The 21805-nt window shown below is 45.3% G+C and overlaps 7 protein-coding genes across 7 annotated transcripts; 4 read left to right on the top strand and 3 right to left on the bottom strand.

Moving 5' to 3' along the window:
- Nucleotides 1-438: 438 nt before the first annotated feature.
- LOC6725711 (synaptic vesicle glycoprotein 2B) lies at nucleotides 439-12149 on the bottom strand. The gene is made up of 4 exons (XM_039297615.2): nucleotides 11944-12149; nucleotides 1876-2403; nucleotides 1147-1803; nucleotides 439-1086 (listed from the first exon to the last, which is right to left on the bottom strand). The coding sequence occupies exons 1-4, from the start codon at nucleotides 11984-11986 to the stop codon at nucleotides 677-679; spliced, it is 1638 nt and encodes a 545-aa protein (XP_039153549.1). The 5' UTR covers nucleotides 11987-12149; the 3' UTR covers nucleotides 439-676.
- Nucleotides 2648-9207, top strand: LOC6725709. Its single transcript, XM_016172720.3, has 2 exons — nucleotides 2648-2976; nucleotides 9079-9207. The coding sequence occupies exon 1, from the start codon at nucleotides 2679-2681 to the stop codon at nucleotides 2946-2948; it is 270 nt and encodes an 89-aa protein (XP_016038977.1). The 5' UTR covers nucleotides 2648-2678; the 3' UTR covers nucleotides 2949-2976; nucleotides 9079-9207.
- LOC6725708 lies at nucleotides 3782-9216 on the top strand. Its single transcript, XM_016172721.3, has 2 exons — nucleotides 3782-4219; nucleotides 9079-9216. Exon 1 carries the CDS (start codon nucleotides 3912-3914, stop codon nucleotides 4155-4157), a length of 246 nt encoding a protein of 81 aa, XP_016038978.1. The 5' UTR covers nucleotides 3782-3911; the 3' UTR covers nucleotides 4158-4219; nucleotides 9079-9216.
- Nucleotides 4498-9203, top strand: LOC6725707. Its single transcript, XM_044923755.1, has 2 exons — nucleotides 4498-5347; nucleotides 9079-9203. The coding sequence occupies exon 1, from the start codon at nucleotides 4847-4849 to the stop codon at nucleotides 5273-5275; it is 429 nt and encodes a 142-aa protein (XP_044779690.1). The 5' UTR covers nucleotides 4498-4846; the 3' UTR covers nucleotides 5276-5347; nucleotides 9079-9203.
- Nucleotides 7295-11427, top strand: LOC6725706 (mediator of RNA polymerase II transcription subunit 29). Its single transcript, XM_002106673.4, has 2 exons — nucleotides 7295-7871; nucleotides 9079-11427. The coding sequence occupies exons 1-2, from the start codon at nucleotides 7646-7648 to the stop codon at nucleotides 9912-9914; spliced, it is 1062 nt and encodes a 353-aa protein (XP_002106709.2). The 5' UTR covers nucleotides 7295-7645; the 3' UTR covers nucleotides 9915-11427.
- A 475-nt stretch (nucleotides 12150-12624) lies between the features above and the next one.
- On the bottom strand, nucleotides 12625-15991 carry LOC6725703 (BTB/POZ domain-containing protein 17). The gene is made up of 4 exons (XM_002106670.4): nucleotides 15426-15991; nucleotides 14271-15255; nucleotides 14053-14210; nucleotides 12625-13959 (listed from the first exon to the last, which is right to left on the bottom strand). Exons 1-4 carry the CDS (start codon nucleotides 15762-15764, stop codon nucleotides 13705-13707), a joined length of 1737 nt encoding a protein of 578 aa, XP_002106706.1. The 5' UTR covers nucleotides 15765-15991; the 3' UTR covers nucleotides 12625-13704.
- Nucleotides 15992-17395: 1404 nt separating this feature from the next.
- Nucleotides 17396-20004, bottom strand: LOC6725702 (thioredoxin domain-containing protein 5 homolog). Its single transcript, XM_002106669.4, has 3 exons — nucleotides 19706-20004; nucleotides 18260-18662; nucleotides 17396-18198 (listed from the first exon to the last, which is right to left on the bottom strand). The coding sequence occupies exons 1-3, from the start codon at nucleotides 19894-19896 to the stop codon at nucleotides 17542-17544; spliced, it is 1251 nt and encodes a 416-aa protein (XP_002106705.1). The 5' UTR covers nucleotides 19897-20004; the 3' UTR covers nucleotides 17396-17541.
- Between the last annotated feature and the right edge of the window lie 1801 nt (nucleotides 20005-21805).

The raw sequence follows: 21805 nt of genomic DNA, 5'->3' as shown, positions 1-21805 counted from the left end.
ACAAGTCTACGGACAAAACCATTGCTTTCTATTTATTTAAATGATATAGTTATAAATGATTTGGCAGAATAATAGTGACAAAGTGACAAATATGCCGAACAAGCCCCAGGAATACCCGCTACCTTGGAGAGCAGTTGAAGTTGAAGTTGGTGATGCGACGGCACTTGGAATGCGTTTAGTCTTCCCCAATCCCGTGACCACCACCTCCTGCGCCCAGCGACGAATGCGTGGAATGTTAATGCAGCTACTTCTACTTGTGCCTGTTGCCTCGGTGACAACATCCATCGCCACTGGCGGAGGAATGGGCACAAACATTTACCTAATCCATTTCCCATTTCCAAGGCGGCTGCTCTTGTTCCCGTTCTCGATTCCTTAGCTATTTGGGTGTAACTTCTTCTTTACCATCACCACTCCTCTGCATTACAAATAGTTTAACTTAATATTTAAATTTCAGCGTGGAACTTACAGAAGTCCTAAAATTTATTAAGCTTACGAATACTCTACTTCAGACTATAATAATGTATAAATGCATATTTAATAATATTGAAATAAAAAATTACTTTGTTTTTAATATATACAGTATTTAAGAAAACGAAAATATATAGAACGATGGATGATGGATGGGTTGTTGAATGGATGTTCTGTATGAAGCCTCTCTACTTAACGGTGCCTAATCCTACTTGGAGTTAATTGCGAAAATGGGACTAGTAGTGGCAGCCACAATGGCCTTTGCTGTGGCAGAGGGCTTCTCCTGCCGGCTGCGTGTCTTCTCCGGCAGGAAGTAGCCCAAGGTGCAGAGCAGCACCACCAAGACCAATAGGGCCCAGAACATCGGATCGCAGCTGGCGAAGAGCAGGCGACCCAGGATATTGCTGCCCACCACTGCGCCCAAACGACCCACCATCATGATGAAGCACATGCCCATGGCATTGATGTGCGTCGGATAGAATTCCATGGCTATGGTGCTAACCAGGCCGCCGCAATTGCCAATGGCCATCACAACGGTCAGGGCGATCACCACCAGGGCGAACTGCTCCACATAGTGCAGTGCCACCAAACAGATCATGGTCAGGACCATCCAGGCCACTGGAATGGACAAGGATTAGTAGGGGATGAGCAATAAACGCGATCTTTTTGGCTACTCACTCAGCAGATTCTTTTTGCCCATAAGGTCAATGATGAAGGCAAAAATCAGGTAGATCAGCACAAAGCAGGCGCCGATGATGATCATCACCTGGTATGTGGAGGTGTCCACTTCCACTGAGCAGCTCGACGCCTCATCCCCTGACCCAGAATTCATATTAAAACCCTGCAGAACATTGCAGAGCAGCGTATCATTGCCATTACGTGTGCCCAGCTCATCCAGGATGGTGGGGAACCACATGAAGATGCCCTGGGCCAGGAAATAGATGAGGAACTGGATGCAGCAGATGTTCAGGGTGTGCCACAGTCGCGTGCGATGGAATAGCGGAACTGTCTGGTGCCAAACGAGACGTACTGCGTCCAGGAAACCATGGACATCGGACAAGCTGACGCCACCGCTTTCCAGAGCCACTTCCTTAACCGGATACTCCGAGGGATCTCGGCCAGAGTTCTTGGCAAAAATGAAGCGCAAGATTTCCAGCGACTCATCGCCACGTCCCTGGACCAACAAATATTTGGGCGTTTCGGGTAGTGCGGTGATCCCCACCAGAGCTAGCAGAGAAACGGACACATTGGCGAGCAGCAGAACGCGCCAGGACGAGAAGCGCATACCCAGGACAATGGTCTCGATACGCAGTGGCAAAATGCCAATTGCCATGGCTAAAAGAACATTAAACGCAATTCGAATTGGTTTTTAGGTAATTACCAATAACTTTGCCAATAGTAACTCACCTGGCGCAAAGATCATGGCCGTGCAAAGGAATCCGGACAGCAGGGTCACATGCCTGATCCTCGATCCCGAGCCATGGAACTCACCGCACAAACTGAACACGCACGCCTGTCCGCCGGAAATGAAGAAGCCCGTCAGGAAGCGGAACACGATCAGCATCCAGATGTTCACCGAGAAAGCGGAAACGAGGGAGCACACGCAGCTGAGGCACAGGGCGTATCGCAATGTGGTTGCCCGACCCCAAGTGTCCGCCAGAAAGCCCATGGCATGTGAGCTGAGTACGACGCCCAGGAAACCGGCGGACGCCAGGATGCCCTGCTGGTCCAGCGTCGGTTGAAGGTCGCATTTCATCTGGTTCATGATTAGACTAACGCCCATAATCTCCACCATCACGCCCATGAAGCACAGTCCGCAGATGAGCAGCAACTTGTAGTGGAAGCGGCCCACTCCCGTCAGCGTGATGGCCTCCTCGAATGTGTGGGGGCGGGGCTTCTCCGACAGGTTCTCCTCGCGACCACCCTCCACGGTTGCTACACAGAGAGAAAATGTTTGTTGAGCCATAATTATTGAGAATATTGCTATTGAGTCTATCTGAAATTTCGAAGTAACAAATATGTAAAGTATCCTTGATATATGTATCTTAAAGTTTTCTTAACTTAAACTAATTTTTTTTCAAGTTTACCAATCAAATGGAATCAGTCAATCAGTGTCATTCAAAGTGAAACCCTAGAGTTTATGGAATAATTAAAGTTTTACCCAAGCAGTTTGCTTGGCAGGGAATCCCGAGCTCAGTTGGCGTTTAATCATGGCCTCGTCCACTTTGGATTTGGGTGAAAAGCCGGAGGAAAATGACGATGTGCGCCTGCCCAAGGAGCAGCCACCACCAGCCTTTTTCGAATCGAAGACCTTCCGGATAATCTCGATCTTTCTGTATCTGGGCGGGATCAGTGGCCTGGGAATGGTGCTGGCCCTCTACTATCTCATGTTCTTCGACTCCAGCATGCCGGACATCCATCTCAAGTTCCCCGTCTCCATTGGCGGCCATCCAGTGCAGAAGGTGCACGAGTACCAGTGACCATTTGACCACTTGACCCAGCCGGGTGGTAAGTACCAGTACCTTCACAATTGCAGGCAGTGCGGGTTGGAGATGGAGGGCAGACTGCTGCTAATTGGATTTGGGAATGCTAGCAAAGGTGGGCCAAGTATGGCCAAGTGGAAATCTCGACTGGGAGATGCCCTTGAATATATTTACTAGCTACAAAAAAGGAAATATTTCAAATATTACAAAGTCCTATTTTCAAATCAGAAAAAAACAATTTAGAGATGGAAACATTTAAAAGACGAATAACATATGATTCTATATGATTCATGAATCAAATGATTTGAATAGTTTTCAAATCTATTCGAAAGTCAAAAATCAATATGAATGAAACATTCTAGAAGATTTTCAATTCGGTTCTACCATGTAGACACACTGCCCATCACCATCGTCACTTTCATTTCCCTGGCCAAACATGAATATAGAATCTGCATATGGACGGAACGGAAGGAATAGGAGGGTAACGAATAGACAGGGAAAAGAATAAAGAATAAAGCGAAGTGGGCACGGAATCAGGATTGGAGGAGTGACGCCTAACCGGGTCAAGTGGTCGTCGACGGCGTCCAAGAACGCAGCACGTGATGCGGATCCGGTTGGAATGGGCTGCGCTCGGTTGGGATACTCAAAGTGCAACTGGCGAATCTTATTAGCGTGGCCGCCAAGACGATGAATCCAAGCCCGCTGCTCCCCAACCCTTTGGGTGTCCACGCCACCCAAAAACCCAAAGAAACCGCAAAAAACCGTCGAGCGGAATGCGAAAATCGAGGAGGCACGAACAGCAAAAGAAACACAACCAAAGACCAGATCCACGGACAGTCGGAGCAATTGCTCAATTGTGTTCAGTTCGTTCGAAGAGGCGGTTACGGTTGCAATTGGCCACCTTTTTCTCTATCGCTTGGGTCATTCAGTACATTCCCGAAATAAACAAGAAGCAGCATCATGAGCGGACAATCGGCACTGATGGCCAACCTGGCCGATGTGGTCAAGGAGGCCAAGGATGAGGAGATCCCGATGCCCAAGTCGAATGACTTCTTCGAGTCCAAGACCTTCCGCCTACTCACCCTGATGCTCTACATGGGCGGCGTGAGCGGCATGGGCCTGACACTGGCGGTCTACTACCTGTTCATCTGGGACTCACGCATGCCGCCGCTGCCCGTGTTCAAGCACACGCATCCGATTGGCTAGGATCGGATGGCTTTCAGTTAGTTGGCCATCCATCTCCCAGCGACATCAGTGACCGGAATTGGGTAAGTGGCCACGTGAAACTGACCACGACAGCGGACAGCATTTAGGGCCATTCGCATTGTGACAGTGCTGTCAGCTCGGCTATTTGTCAATTAAATCGTTGCTACCTAATTAGATTGGCTATTCAATATGCAACACACACAGAAAATATTCACTGATGTTAAATCTGGAAAAAACTGCGCGAAAAAGTATGCTACAGAATTGGGCTCTTGGGGTTTCTTCATATCATAATCGCACAATACAATATATTTACCTTTATATTTTGCATTAACATTTGGCTCGCCAAATAGTACTCTTTAATCCTATTGTGGATTAAATCCGCTGAAGAGATTTTATTCTGCAAAAAGCAGTCAACACTGTTTGTGGGTTAGGTTTAGTGGCTTAATTAGCCCCCGTGGCCAATATCAAAAGTTGACAGCCAGGCACAAAACTAATCCGCTTTGCTACGTGCCAACGAATCGCAGAGTTTGAACCACCAATTCCCATTTGCTCTACACTATCCACACAGCCTGGTGGGGAATATGGCGTCATTTGTGTGATTTTGATTTAATCGCGGTGGCGATTCCAAATCAGTAGCTGCCACAACGCGAACTGGACGGACGCGACCAGTAAATTACATATCCGTAGTAATGTCCACGACGTCGGAATCCGCCAGAGCGGGCCTGGGCAATGCCGCCAGCATGGCGAATCTGGCCAAGATTGTCAATCTCATCGAATCGAATGTGAAGAGCGAGGAGGTGGAGGTGCTTGAGGATGCGGTCAGGGGATCAACCGGAACCGGAACCGGAAGTGGCAGCAGCGTCCGCTTGGCCAGCAGCAGTGCACCGCGCCGGAGTGCCTGTGCCACATCGTATGTGCCCAAGTCACCGCAGCTGGAGGAGATTGTGTTCGCAGAGCCCACGTGTACCGAGCGATTTGCCCGATACTTTGTGATCGTGATCTATTTGTGCGGGCTCTGCAGCCTGGGCTTCTTCCTGTCCATCTACCACATCTTCTTCTGGGACTCACGTATGCCACCCGTTTACAAGGGCCAGAAGAAGGGACCTGCCTTCGGCTAGGGCAGCCTGGTTACACATCCACTTCATTCATCGAAATATTTCCCAACTTAGTGAAATTTAATTTCATTTTTGGTAAGAGTCCCGTTCTGGCATATGTGGCGTATGAGTTATATTCGAGGATCACGCTTTTGTTACTCATACACAATGTTGTCGGAGCATTTTTTGCTTTTACATTTTATGTTGAATGGCCAACCATCTTAGTCTAATTAATTCAAAGCCAATATCTCTCCTGCACACACATTTACTTGAGCCATGCCATTAGTTCTTATTAAGTTGATAAACCGCCCGTCTCGCCCATCGTTTTTTGGCCCAGAAACTTTTCGCCCAGCAAAAGTTTAAGTTTAATTATGTGTATCCAACTCTGTATCATGCATGTTGGGGGAATAAGTTTACCCTTATTCGCTTGCCAAGGCCCATAGCCCAAGTTATCCCATCGTTCCGGCTGCCCGAGCTGCTTAATCAGCTTTGTCTGCACATAAGTAAGCAGATGGATAAACCATCCTTAAACTTGCCATGGGCAAAATGGCTGAAGGGAAACGGAAGTGGGAAATGGTAGATGGGGGAGGGAAATGGAAAATGGAAAATGCAATAGGCCGGGCCCAAAACATTTTCGAGGCCAGAAAAGGCAGGATGAGGGCTCTACCTGGCCACGTTGGCGAATTAAACTCCTTGAAGGAAACTTTGCAACAATGCTGCTCGGCAAATGCATGTGAACTTGCGTGTGAGTGTGAGCGTGTCCTACATCCTGGCCCACATGATGAATATGCATTTAAGTGCAAGTACAGTGGAGCTTTGTTTTGAGCGAACGCGCGCCAGTAGAACTTTCTGGAACACTAAACCACTATCGACAAATAGGTTTTTGTTTTTGATTAATAACAACCTGCGACTTATGACTATTCTGTTAGATTTATGGATATAGTTTATAGGTTTCTAGGTTGTTACAGATATGATAAATATCAATATACCCATTTTGATGTTTTTGTAGCATACTTTTGGGCATTACAATAATCCAGCGTTTCCGTTTTGGAGTGCAACCTGTAACTGCACATGCATGTGGGTGTGTGACTGGCTATCTCTTTTCCCAGCACTTTCTTTGTGTGTGTGTGTGTGTGTGTGTGTATGGAACTTACACAACAAAATCAATGGCCAACATTGCAATACCGTTTGGCCCTCTCACTCGCACGTCTGCATTTCAATTCGCCGAGCGCTGCATTCGTTTCGCTCTTTCCCTTAGCTCTCTCCTGCTCGTTCTGCCGCTCTCTCTCTCATTCTCTCTCTCTCGACTTGTCCTAGTGACCCAGTTGCAGTTTGTTAACCCCCCGAAGGCAACGGAAAACGAAGGTGTGCACGGCGGGTTAAAGGTAGGCTGTGGGGGTGGGGGCGAAAGTTTGAACGTCCTTCGCGACACCTGCGAAGGTTGCTGTCAAAGCCAGCAGTGCACCGCCACGCCACGCCCACCAAAGGCACCCACCACCCACCGCCCACCAACAGCCCACCACAAATTGCACAACATTTGATTTTATCGATGCGAACAAACGCCTCAATTGGCACAACATTTGATTGGCATTGAAATTATTGAAATAATGGAAAATTAATTCAAGCGCGCATTTTAATTTCCGCATGTAAATCGAACGCAAAAAGGGGAGCGCTGATTTTCGGGGGAGTGAAAACTGCACTTGACACACAAAGAGCGGCAACGTGCCGACGTGCGGTTTGTTTTTGTTTTTATTTCGCCTTCAAGGAATGCCCACGGAATAATGAAAAGAACACAAAAAAAAGAAGCAGAAGAAACAACAATGAGCGTGGGCAGCCGAAAATGCAAATGAGCGCGAGTGAGAGAGATGGATTTTATGAATGAAATTAAAAGCGAAGATCGCTAATGCAATGGTAAACTCCCCCAAAGGCAGCCGAAAATGCCACGAAGGAAGAAAAAACCGAGTGCGAGAGAGCGATTCGCTCTCGCACGAAGCAGGAACTGCAAAAGCACGAAGGCGAAAAACGGTACCAACTCCAGCCAGAATCTCTCTCTCTGCTCTCATTTCGCTTTCACACTTTCGACGCGTCGGTTGGCAGACAAGTTTTTGCGCGCCCTTTTTTGTACTTTTAAGCTCGCCACGCATAAACAACAATAATAAATTAATTCGAATCAAATATATATCATTTACATGTAAAACTAATCGCGTGTGGCAAGCTAAAAACCGAAAAGAACTTTGCATTTATCAAACAAAAACAAAATACTAGACTATAACGGGACACTGCCAAAAAAAACAACGTGAAGAGAACTCAAATAAATTTTTAGAGGAAAGCAACCAAAATCAAGAAGAGCCATATCGAAACAATCAAAAACCAAACGAATAGATCGAATCAAAAATGAACTCGAAACACAGTTCGCTGGAGGAGAAAGTGAAACTGCCGCCCACGGAGACAATAAGCCGATGCTACCAGCCGCAGCAGAGCAACCGCAAGGTCATCCGCATCCTGACCGTCGCCGTCTATGTCCTTTGCGTTTCACTGGCGGCCATCATGCTATCCCTATACTACATCTTCATCTGGGACCCCACCATCCGGCCCTTTGTCACCAAGGCCACGCATTGCGGTAAGGCGGCGGTTAGTCAACCGTGTAATCACTGTACACTCCACATCATCGGCCAAACTGCTCCATCATAAACCGATGACTGCCAACCGGTGAACACTGACCAATGAACGGTGACCAATGACCAGTGACCATGTGACCAAAAAAGCCAGAAACCAATCACGCGCCGGGTAATTTGCGGCCAGCGGTCAATCTGGGACAAAGCCCGAATCTAGGCTACCAGAGTTAAGAGCTAGCGGTATTACGATTGCCAAGGGGATGGGTATGGGTATTAGGGTGAACGTTGGGGCTGGACTACCCATTAGTAGTTAGCCATTACCATTAGATGGGCTTCGATGGTTGGCAGGATAATGTTGACCCTTTTTTTTGAAGCCTCATTATAAAGTGCTTTTAAGGGAAAATGCACGAACACATAATGGATAAGTACGGCCATATCTGATTCAAAGAAGTGACAGTTATTAAAGTATTTGTTTCCCATTTTAAATTGATGGTTTAAAATGATAGTCTGAATATAATTGTTCTTCAATTGTTCTACCAAGCACTCTGTTTTTGTTATAACGTTTAAATAGAATGTACCCAAATTTCTTGGCAAAATATCGCAATTGGCAGCACTTTCTCAGGAAAGGACGTGAAAAAGCCGCCCACAACGCTCCACTCGCTTCGGCTTCAGCTTGTTCCGCCTCCTTCCTTCCGCTGATTCTTCGCTTTTTGTTCAGTTTTTGTAAATCAACTCGAAATTGGGTCAATGGGGTGTCATGCACACGACTACACCCGAAACCACCCAAAGCCAAGCGAAACCACCCAGCCACCCACCGCCCTAAGCACGCTAGGGTGCAGTTTTCCTTGGTGTACTTTCCATTTGCAGTTTGCAGTTCAATAAATCTAATTTGATGCAATTAAATGCGGAATCTGGGAGCTCAATGAAAGTTATACGCCAGAAAGCCAAACAAATTGCAATTTATGATAGCGAGAATGCACTGTTCCAGAGCTGAATGTAAGGTAATATGGTTAGTGTTCGCTTTTAAAGTTTTGCCCCCTTTGGAGGAGCTTTGCAATTTAATTCCATTCAGTTTAAATTTAAATTGAGAGACGCAAAAATGGGCATAAAAACACTCAACCAATTACGAATGAGAAACGTGTTAAGATTTCCATAAAATCCTACTCATAAGTAACAAACTAATCAAATCCTTATGATTCCTGATTCTTGCAGATAAAATTGTGATACCCGAGAAAATAGCCATTCGCCTCCTAAACTCATCGGAAGTGACCGCGGAGCAGTTCTACAAGCACATCCTCGAGCAGTACCGCATCCTCAGCCACATGCAGCAGCAGCGCCAGCAACTGCTGCAGCGCCAACATCTCCAACTGCAGCAGCTGGAGGCAAACAATCGCTTCCAGGAGGTCTTTGCCACGGCCACCATCATTCAGGCACATCCACATCCCCATCCACATCCCAGGGAGCCGCCCAAGAAGCCGCTTTTAGGACCATATAGCCCGCAACCCGGCAACATAAGTCACGCTATGGGTGGCGATCAGTTGGATGCAGAAACGGAGCAGGCTCACATGCCGCTAATCCTGGACACCTCGCCGCCGGTCGAAGTAACCGGAATGGGTCACCTGAAGCGGAAGACACATCGCGGTCACTACAAACATCATAGAGCCCGAGCCGGTGGTCAAAAGAAACTGTCCATTGCCAATTCGATGGCCAGCTCCACGCCGAGCACCACAGCCGGAGGAGACGCGTCCTTGGCCACTGCGGCCACTTTGCCACATGGTTATATGGACGCTCCACTAAATCCGGCGGCAGGCACCATTGTCCAGGCACCACAACTGCAGCTATACACCTCGATGCCCATTCCACTGATCCTGAGTCCCAGCGACGAGAAGCGTCCCTCGCACCATGCCCACGGTCATGTCCACGGCGAGAGGCGGAACGGGGCGCAATCCGGCGGCCGGCGAAGGACCACGACGGCCTCGGTTTCTGGCTACGAGGCGCAGACCTACCTCAATCCGTTCCTCACCGGCGAGCTGATCTTCGAGAAGTAAGGGACTGCACCCAAATCAGGAAACTTCGCGGTTCATTGTTTTTTTTTTTTTTTTTTTTTTAATGCATGTAGAGGTATATACACTACAGTCAAGATCGGAATTGGAGATTAGCTCACAGAAATGGTAACTGCCCAAGAAAAAAAAAAGAAATGACTAACATATGGGCAATAATACCCTCCATACCTTGTCATACCTATTTGAATGGAGAATTAACTCAGTTAAGCTCAGTACTGGCATAAGCATGGGGAAAATATTTCAATTAATCAGTTCGAGTAGATATGTTTTCCAAATTGATAGCGATATTAGACATTTCATATTGAAATTTACAGGTACAAATATAATCTCAGTTAATGCGTAGAATGCGTTTGCAATTGAACAAATTTAACGTTTTATAGCAAGAACTTAGGAACAAAAGTTGTAATCGCTTATTCTATAATAATGTTAACTAAAGCCAAAGCAAGTAGATCGGTTGTATAACTCATTTCTGCTATAGATAAGTCTTGACTTGTACCAGTACTGAGCTATAAATTGGTCCATATATACGTAGCCAGGCCTGGCCACATATAGAGGTTAATAAGCGTTATGTACTGCAAAAGGATAGTTGAAACCATAGCTAAACGATAGTCGATGTACCAACCACACTCCACTCCAATCAACTCAACTCAAATCAATTCAAAAACACACACTCGAAAGGGACACACACTCACGCATAATACGGGACCCACTTCAGTAGAAAGTCACACGATATCAGCGATCACGGATCACGGAATACGGATCACGGATCACACAGGCGGCTCACCTCACCAAGCTCAGCAGCTAACTCACCCCACCTAGGACACTGCTTCCAGGCAGCTAGCGAACGCTACACCAACTACAATAATTAGCCAACCCTAGAGTAATCAGTTTACCAGTAAACAGTAACCAGTAACTAGTAACCAATTACCAATTACCAGTAACCCATCCAAGGAGTATACCCCCCTTGCAAACGGGGCAGCGGATAAATGTCACTAGAATTCAGCATCATCAGATTGAATCACACACAATCCAAGTCGCCTCACGCAAAAAGAGAACTATGTCATGATCAGATATCGGTGTATGCATTCTATATTATGTACTTCTAAATATGTACTTTTACTTTTCATTCAAATTGGCAAAAAAACCTATTTTAAAGGTTTTGAATATTTTCCAAAAGCACTTAGGCTTTCTATGTAACATATGTTTTTTTTTTTTTTAGTTTTGGAACTTTATCATTGGATAAACAAATGTAAGCCCAATTACAGCGTTTATGATACTCAGAAGATTCGCACTATAAAGTGGCCTATAAATAGCTGACGTATTACCCATAGGCGCTTCGCTTCTCAAGATAAAACCTGGCGTGCTCAAGTCAAGAACAAATATGTGGTTATATACATATATACATATATATGGGGCATATAACCGATGTGTGACGTGACATTGGCTCGTTCTATTCACATACTCAAACACTAAATGCAAACCTATCAAAAACCAACTACACTAAGCGAAAAAGCGGGAGAGATAGTTAGGGAAAGTGGTCAAGAGAGGACGAGAGAGAGAGAGGGGAAAAGAGAGAGAGAGAGAGAGAGAGAGAGAAAGTGAAAGGGAGAGATAGTAAAACTGCATCTGCATCCAAAGACACGAGAATTGAATTCATCAATAATAACATACGTATAAACGATATGCATACGATATAGAATTGAATCTGTAACTGATGGGCATATACCGCATATATATCTTATATACCGCATATATCTTATATATGTATACCAAGAAAAACAAAGTCATTTTGGCAATAATAAAGCATAGCAAACAAAAATAAGTTAAGCATGGTCTTTTATTTATGCTTTGGGATATTTTCACTATCTTCACTTGTAAAAAAAAAAAAACTACTATCGTTATAATATTTATCATCTTATATTTCACCACTTTGTATCACACAGATTTCCATGTTGTAATAGATCTCACTTCAAACCGTAGAACCCATAGGGAACCATTGCTTTCTTTCACTCACCGAACTCGCGCTCGCAGTCAATCACATATCCGGGATTATCCATGATGTCCTGGAACTTCGAGGCGTTGCGTCTGGCGGCACGGTCCACGGCCAACTGATGAGCTCCGTGGGTCTGTGGACATAGAAGTATGTCCGGGTATCCGAACGCAGAGGTACGTGCTTCAAAGTCCGATCGCAATTGCGTTCTGTAAAGCTCGGTACGGTAACACAATCGTAAACCCGGCCAGAGATATCCGCACCAAAAATAAAGACGAAAAGCTGTAAATCTTGAATAACCGCCATCCATCCAACCATCTTCCAGCAATTTGCAAGTCAGTATCGTGGCGTTAAAGTTCTTGGTTAGTTGAGTTAGCAAGCTGGAAGATCGGCGATAAGACTAAGCCCAGCGATCGTAAATGGGGCATCGCATAAGATCAACAGCCCCCTGGGGACTGGATGTCTGAAAAGCAATTTGTGGATATTTGTGGAGCATGGCAACAGTTGTTAACCGGACTCAATGAAGGTATAGCCATAGGTAAAGATACAGATAGGTCACTAATTGGTAATTTGCCTTGAATTAATGATAAACCATGAGAAATAATAAAACAATAGTTCGGATTTAAAGTAAAATAAAATGCTTTATTTATATTCTCATGCAAGCCTATCGTATTTTGTACTACAGGAGGTAATAAAAACATTAAGTTATAGTTTTACACACCTTTATTCGAGGTTTCTCAGAGACGTTATTTTACAAAATGACTGGTCAACGTGTTAGGCAATAATTAAATTAACCGAAATCACTAAATTATATCGTTAAATGACAGTAATTCTACTCTTTAGTTCAGTCTAATGAAAACGCATAATAATAGACCATAGCTGATTTTTGAAGAGACATTATTTTATTTAACAACTACATTAACGCCAAGTTTAAATCAATTCGATTGATGGCCGATACCTGAACCGATTTACACATCTGTGCACGTATATTCGTTATGCCTTGGCTATCTGGCCATTTGGCCATTTGGCTATCTGGATATCCAGGGACCAGAGCCCAGAGTCCCATCTACATATGACATATTTGGTGTTCCGCACTGTAGACTATATGGACAGCAGAGCACACATAAAGATAGGCCCCCGAGACGCGACAGGTTGATCCCGGGCCATAAACGCACTCGTAAAGGGATCCAAAAGCCTAAGCAGCTACACATATGTATCTTCTATTGGCTGTAAAACATTAAAACTGATGCCTCATGCAAACGAGATGGCAAATAGCCAAACGTGATCCTCTCTCTTTCTCAGCCATGTCGGTAGCGATTTTATGGTTTTCTTTTTTTTTTATTAGAAAAACTCCTTTCCATAGTCCATTTTCATTTGCGATTCTTTTGCGAAATGGTCAGGTGAATACAGTACCAAATGGGCGTCGTGTCCAATCAATCACTGAATATGGCTCTGCCTACGAACTTACTCACTTACTCACTTAAAGGAAATAGTGTAATATAAAACAAAAAACTAATAACAAATCATATTGCAATCGATTTGTGATCGATTGGGGGCCGGAGTAGACCGCCAGTTAAGATCGCAAAGGTTGAGCCCAGGGGGATTTGCAGTCGCATTGGATTTACATACATACACATGTTAAATGGTAGGTTGAAATACAGTGGTGGCTGTGGATGCATGAGGTGCCTGTGGATGCGCCGGGAAGTACGGAGTGCTATAGTTGAGATGCCCACAGGACCGCTTCATAATTTGTTCTCTTTTTTTTTTTTTTTTGTTTTTTTTTTTTTAGAACTGAAACGGCGGCGTATCTCGGCAGGTGTGGGCGCCCATCGGCGTGATGACCACGTGCAGGGTAAGCGTGTTGCGAGCGGTGCCCGTCAGATGGGGACTCAAGTACAGTGATGTGTGCTCCAGCTCCTCGTACGGCAGCAGGTTGTCCAGGTTGACGACACGCGACGTATCGGAGAAGTACTCCGTACGCTCTGCAACAGTGCGGATGTGCATAATCTGGTTCTGCATGCCCACGATCAGCACGGCGATCTGAAAATAGGAATAATGCATGAAAGAATATGCTACAAATTGCGCCAATACTCGTTGATCCGCAACAGAATATTACGGTTGCCGCTTAATTACCTTAAATCGCTCCTCTCCGATGTTTTGATGCTTGCAGGTAACCCGTAGACGCACTGTGTTCAAGGAGCAGCCTGGTACGTCCTCGCCCCATACCATTTTGGCCTTGTTATACCTAACGCCTCGCGGGAAAAACTCGATTTCCCATGTCATGCAAGGATCTGGCGATTAAGTAATCGTAAACTTTTTCTGTATATCAATCGAAGTCAGCCACTACTTACCGTCCTCCTCAGTCTCGGCAATGTGTCGCTGCGAAAAGAAGCAGGTCACATAGTTCTTATAGTCCTCGATCGCGGTAAAGTTGTGCACATCGATGTCGACGCTCCAGGTGTCGTTCCAATAGAGCCGCGGCGTAAACTGCAGCTTACCCGATTCGGTGGCTCGCACCTCCCGCACACGATCTTCATGGCCCGACTGATAGCTCATGCCAATGGCAATGCGCTCGACGAGGAACTCTTTGTGATACTCCACCAGCGGATCCATTAGCAGGTGTGAGAGCTGGCGCGGCGTCATCATGCCGAAGCGTATGTGGGACACAGTCTGTTCGATCAGCTCCATGAAACCGCCACTGCCAGTGGCCTCCATCTGTTCGCGACGATGCAGCAGCCACGTCTGCAGGATGTCAAACAATTTGTACTCGCTGGTGACAACCAGATCGTTCTGCTGCAACAGCAGTATCAGTATGGCCGGGTCCATTTCCACAAAGTCCCGCGACTCGGCAACCATCTCGAGGTTCCATTTGAGAAACCGCTTGAGCGTTTCGGTGAGATCGTTGTGGGTGGGCGTGAAGGAGAGCGTATACTGCAGCCAGGACACAAGGTAACCGCTGGTGGCCGCCTTGGCCACGTGCTTGTTCATGTAGTCCACGCAAAGATCGATCAGGTCGCGAATATTGTACTTGTCGCTCAGCGCCAGCATTGGCATCACCGTCTGCAGCGTGACCTCGATTTGGCCAACGTATAGGTACTTGATGAACTGCGGAAACACCGCCGAGCAGCAGGCCTCCTCGTGCAGTTCGATCACATGCTTGCTGCACTCGTTCCACTCCGGATTCATTAGCATCACCTGAAAGACGTCGCTGCTGGCACAGAGGATGACGCGGTGGGCGGGAAACTCCTTGCCGTCCACCAGTAGTACTATGTCCGACATCAGCTGTTCGGCGTACAGGTTGGCGATCTTATTGAGCACACTATTCGCATCGATCATCTAGATGGGTAAGATTTAATCAGGATTAGAGCACATACTCCCAGGATCAACATAACTTAATACTAAGGTCTGAGCTAGTCCCCACTCATAGTGGACAAAATCAATAAATGTTGATAGCACATATGGCTGGTAATCTGGCAAATAAGATCATATTTTTGGCGTTTACCCACCGTGCTGGCTTCATCCTGGCCTTCTTCCGTTTCGCGACACTTGCGCCGCTTGGCGTCTAGATCCTCGCTAGAGTTAAGTCCGTTCGCTGGGCTCTCGCTGGTTCCTTTGGCATTTCCTTGTGTATTGGCAGCTGCATCGCCACCTGCTGCTCCTCCAGCTGCCTCGCCAGCCAAGTCCGCAGCAGCTGCTCCGCCACCGGGACCTCCGCCCGGACCTGCGCCACCAGCTCCACCGCCACCGCCAGCACCACCAGCGCCAGCAGCCGCTCCGTGCGCACCACCAACACCGCACACTCCACCGGAGACTGGCGCTGCTCCGCCGTTACCGTTGTCGTTCATCGGTAATCGGGGATATTGGGTATGGATAGACTTGCACCCGGCTAGGGATTCGTTCTGCGCTGACAACTGGCACAAGGACAACCTAAGGGACGGCTCCGTAAGCACGAGCCAAAGACAAGGCAAAAAGTCTCACTTCAAATGCAAGAACAAACTACAGACGATGCAGACACGATACGATTTATATCGAAGCAGCAGTGTGCCAGGCATGCATTGCAAACAGCAGTGCAGACCGATGACACTTCATATACGATATATGGATAGATTAGTCGTATCCGTAATAATTATTCCCCAAAATGCAATTGCGTTTTCAGTAGTATTTTACCGGGTTCAGCAATTTTAGATAAGAATAACACAACTATTAATTAAGTGCAATATAAATACATTAATCTATTACGTAGATCTGGCAGCCCAAATTAAGATACTCGACTATATCTGTAATCGATAAATTGTTATCGACACTAGCGCGCGTTGCTAAAAGTTCAATTCAAAAACCTGCCTGCTGTTAAATAATTTTAATTGGCATCAAAATCTACATGGAATTTAAAGTGTGTTAAATAAATATTTGAAGGACGCCAATAAGTCAGCTTAAACCTTAACTCAGAATTGGCATATTCTTATTTATTCAACAAACCAATAAACAACTGGTTTTTAGGCTTTTCTCGGAACATTAAATAGTGGTTTTTCCCAAACAATTATTTAAATAAACCATATGTACGGCTTATTATTTGCGATCTTACCGTATTAAGCTAACTTTAATAATAAAATACTTTAAACAGCAGGCTATTGTTTTCGAATTGATATTTATTTGCTTTGTGTTGACAAATTTTCCTAAAACGTAGGCTACAAAATTTTTTTTTTTTTTTTTTTTTTTTTTTTGGATATATTAATTTAAAAACTGTCCTTCGCGGACAATCATTAAATTTGATGACTAAACTTAACGGTAGAGAATTAATTGATTACATAAATTGTTGCGAAACTATACAATAACTGTCGATATTGTATGTATGATGTATATAATAATGTATGTATATAATTTAATTTAATTTGCGTGTCTAATCCCAGAGAGGTCCAAAGGGTGTGATCGGTGCAGCCTCCTGGTGCGTTGACTGGTGTCCAGCAGGTCTTGTGCCAGGTTGTTTGGGTGGTCTTGAAGCCTCTGCATGTACTGCCTGCTGCTTTTCTTAATCTCATCCTTCACCCAGGGGAAGCTGAGGACCTCGTGTATAGTGGCATTATCGTGGAAAGGGTGAGCGTTTGTGACTGTGCGGAGCGTTTTGTTTTCGAATGTCTGGATAATGTTGATGTTACTTTTCGATGCAGTGCCCCACAGTTGAATGCCATACGTCCAGATTGGCCTTATGATCGCTTTGTAGATAAGGAGCTTAGTGGAAGTCGGTAGCTTAGATTGTCTGCCCATCAGCCAGTAGAATTCACGGACTCGGTTCAAAATGATTTTAAAATTGAAATTAAAGTTCGCTAAATGGCTTATCTTCGCGCACACAGTCTCGTGCCCCATTTACGTAAACACTAAACAAATATGTATAAAAAAAGGTCTACAAAGACAGCTAAGGAAGAGGGACAAAAACGAAAATAGAGGAAAAGGGAGTCAAAATTCCAGCTAGCGCGTTGTCTTTTGGGTGTTGTTGGATATATTGATTAAATGCGGACTCCTCACAGAGGTTTATGCTGGAGAAAAATCATTACGATTACAATTAATTTGGCGGGCGATTATTTGATCATTCGACTACTGCTGATTCCCTGCGAACCGGCAGACGCTTTAGAGCTCGTCGTGGCCGAGGAACTTCTTAAGGTAGGCCTGCAGCTCCGGCAGTGAGCGGCTGCCTTCGTACTCGTTCTGGCGCTGACCGTTTTTGTACAGGAAGAGAGTTGGATAGCCCTCCACCTGCTGATCGATGCACACTTGCTTGTTCTCCGGCGCCGTGCAGTCAACCTTGGCGATTTTCACGGAACTCTGAGCCTGGTGCGTTTCCGTGGCCAGCTGCTCCCAGGTGGGTTGCAGCTTCTGGCAGTGTCCACACCACGGAGCATAGAACTTGATGAAGGCAACGCCCTCGGCAATGGCTTGGTCGAACTCGTCCTCGCCAGTCAGCTGTTGTGGGGCCAGCTTCTTGGCTGCGTCCTCCTCGCCGGCAACCTCCTCGATAGCCACCTTGTCATCGCCGGCCTCGCCAGCGGTCTTCTCTAGCGGCACGCCCACCATTTTCTCCACGTACGTCTTCAGCGTGGACAGATCACGAGCACCCGAGTACTTTTCAATCTTCTTGCCATCCTCGATCCAGAGAAGAGTGGGATAGCCCTTGACCTCAAAGTCCTGGCAGATGGAACGGAACTGGGTGCAGTCGATCTTCGAGATAGTTACGGCAGGCTCTTTAACCAGCTCCTTGGCCAGGTCCTCCCACGTGGGTGCCAAACGCTGTACGAAAAGGATGTCACAGTTAGGCATTTTAGGCGAGCAGTCATTGAATTCGGCTTACCTGACAATGACTGCACCAGGGTGCAAAGAATTTGACAAAGTGATTGCCGCTGGACACGTGCTTGGCAAAGGTGTCTTCGGTGAGGTCGACCACCTTGCCAAGATTGAGGTTCTCGACCTGCTCGCGCTTGACCTCGTCCAGATCCGCCTCGGCGGGTGCGCTCAGTTCCTTGTTGATGAAATCGGTAATGGCGGGCAAGTCGCGAGTGCCCTTAAACTTGACCGATTCCTCTTCGCCCAGCTTGAAGAGGCGCAGTGTGGGATATCCGGTTACCTGGTGCGTGGCGCAGAGTCCCTGGTGCTTGGTGCAGTCCACCTTGGCGATGATCACCTTGGGGTTAGCCACGTTCATGATCTCGGCCAGCTGTTCCCACAGCGGCTGAAGACGCTTGCAATGTCCGCACCTACGATTAAAAAATGCCATATGAAATGGATACGAATTCTGTATGACTCACATTTACCAAACAATATTTAACACCTAATCTATTGCGATTAAATTGATTTTGAAATAGGAATCGATAAATCGGTCAAACTCACATTGTTTTCCCCCCATACAAAGGAGCACGAAACAATGAACAGCGATAAGACTTGGCGCTTTGTCCCGAACAAAGAGTTTATCATCGGGCTGCTAGAGTCGCCGAATCGCATTTCGAGCTTCCTTAAACTCCCCCCTCTAATCGCAGGCACTTCCTAGCAACATAATTGAACCTAATCAAATTAGCTCATAGACATTGCGATGGCTTTTGATAAGACGTGAGAGCCGGGCGCTATGAAAACTATAATAGTTGCCGAAATCTGGAGTATTTAGTTTGTCAATCAAGGGGGACAACAAAGCCCCTTTGATCGTCTTATCGGCGAACGTGCGATTTGCTGGACACACATGACGAATCTTCAGTTCCACGGATCTTTAGTTTTTGACCAAATTGCCGGGGTCACGAATTTATGTCACTCACGATCATCAGGTAAATTTCTCACAAGCCGAAATATACCAATTTTAACAAAAGGTATGTTCTGGTTTTCAGATTGAAATTCTTTAGGATTTGAATTTCGTATTTAAAATAATACCTATTTCAGGATTAGCAGTTTATATTATTAATACTAGAAATAAAGGCGACTATTGTTAAATTGCTAATTAAATACTTATTTTCGCTAGCTTTTTAAGACCATTTTTGGTGAGCTAAATTTCATTTTTGGAAATACTTGTTGATTATTAACAATCTGTTTCATTACAATAAAATTGCCAGAAATTGAATCAATGTGTAAACCAAAACACCCACTGATAATTATGTGTGCGTGGCTTGGTCACACAAAATAGACGACCTATGTGGACCGCCGCGATTCGCCGGCAAAAGTTGGCCAATTTGGGACGGCGATTTTTTATTTCGTTCAGGTGTGGGCGCAGGGCGGAATGGAGGGGTGGAGGAACCCAAATCGAATTGCAACTCACCATGGAGCAAAGAACTTGACGAAGACATTGCCGCCGGCAATCGCAGTGTCGAAGGTTTCCGGGTCCAGTTCCACGGCGAACTCCTTGTCCTGTTTGCCGGCGTCCTCCTCCTGGGACGCACGGGTGATGGGCAGGAGGGGCGACAGAAGGAGGCCGCACACGGCAACGGATAAAATGGACCTGGTCAACATGATGCACGGAACGCTTGGAGAGATCTGAAAGTGTTGGGGGACCACGTCCGGATACAAAATAAAATTTCGATGAATAGGACTAGAGATGCCAAAAAGGGCAATCGATAGACAGGCAAGGCCAGCTGATCATCGATTTAAAAAAAATACACACTTTGTCAAGAGAAACTATATGTTATAAAATAATAATGAAACGGAATTATGTAAGTTTTTTAAGAATTTAATTTCTAGTCACAAAAAATATATGAGCACAAGTACATCATCCTCTTTAAGTTTAAAACACTCTGGCACCGGTAAAACGTTGATCTGGCAACTTCGAACAGCCACTTGTGTGTATTGGTGCGTGAACAGCGAGAATGGCAAAACACAAAAACGAGCGAGTCGCACACACAGAGACGTAGTTGATTTGGAAAGGGGCCTGTGCGAAAAAGTTGCTTGTATACCGAATGATTAATACATACAGCTGTGTCATGGCAAAGAGAGAATACAAATCCAACCACTACGAATACGAATGTCGCTCTCCAGTGGGGATTTTAGAAAATTAATCAATATAAGTTTTGAAATATACTCGAATTTGTAATTTGAAAAACGGGTTTTGCAACAGGGAAAGCGGGAAAATGTCGCAAAACAGATGGGCATCCGCATCGAGTATCGATGCGATATATCGCACGCATATCGCCGCAAGAAAAGGAAGCTATCTGCGTCTAGCCGACGTTTTAATGCTCTATGAACTGGAATAGTTTCTAGTAAATTAAATTTCGCTTGAACAATTTGGCAGCAATTGCCAATTGCCATTTCAGTAGATCATCAAATTGGAAGGCAAATCGCACTGAAGTACATATGAAACCATTTAACTGATCACATTGATAATGTATTAGATAGGATTACCGCTATCTAAAAAAGTGATAATGCTCTATGCAAGGGTATAATGAACGAATGGCAGGCACATGGAAGGCACAAACAGAAACAACTAAATTGCAGCTGCTATGTTGCTGGACGAATAGGGTAAAAACAGCAACAGCGAATGATGGCGGCAAAGGCAAACGAGTGATAGGTGAACTGAGGGGCGTACCGGCGGGGGGATCGAACTTGAGTCGACTGTTAAGTAGGGTTCTGTTTTTTAAATATCAAGTTGCCGCTCGACCGCTCATTTAGCTTAGACTTTGAGTAGCACACGTGTATACTCGATTATGGAACCGGCAGCTGTTCTCGAATTAGTTAATGCTTGAAAGCTGGAACAGTTTTGTAATATTTTTGATATTTATAAATGTATAGCTACTTTTTGATCACTATAGTTCCATCTGTAAATGCTCCAACCCTCAAACCGCTGATTAATTATGTACATTATTTAATATGTATGCATTTTTATTAAATGCGCAAGTAGACAAATTATATGCACTTAACTGCATGTAAGGGCAACTTTTTAACCAACCAACAACATATGCATGCATTTCTATCGCTCTTCGTGCTGAGCCATAAATAATTTCGGTTCGCGCAAACAAGTCGGTAAAATTCAGCAAACCTGACGCACCCCCTCATGAATATGAATAATGGCACAACGACGCCGCTGCCGCTGGCAACTGGCACAACAAAAGCAGCGAACATGCAGAGACACGCTGTTTACACTAGAATATCGCGAATTCTTAAATTATTAACAAGTCTCACTGGAGCCCAACCCACTCACACAACCCATTCCTTTTTGTTTTGCAACTTAGTACTGATTTAATCGAAGGGCCTGAATATAGAGATAAATATTTTTAAGAACATGCTGCTGTTTGTAAAAACATAAAACATATTTGCATTAACTAAACTAATAAGGGTAAACATTGCTTGAATATACATAGGTATTTTTTACTCGAAGTTTCTATAACCCGAACATGGCTTTTGGTTTCATGGATGTTGATCGACAAAG

The sequence above is a fragment of the Drosophila simulans genome, chromosome X (assembly GCF_016746395.2).
Source record: "Drosophila simulans strain w501 chromosome X, Prin_Dsim_3.1, whole genome shotgun sequence".
NCBI lineage: Eukaryota > Metazoa > Arthropoda > Insecta > Diptera > Drosophilidae > Drosophila > Drosophila simulans.
Note: the sequence above shows the minus strand (reverse complement) of the source record. Positions and strands in the feature narration are given on the sequence as shown.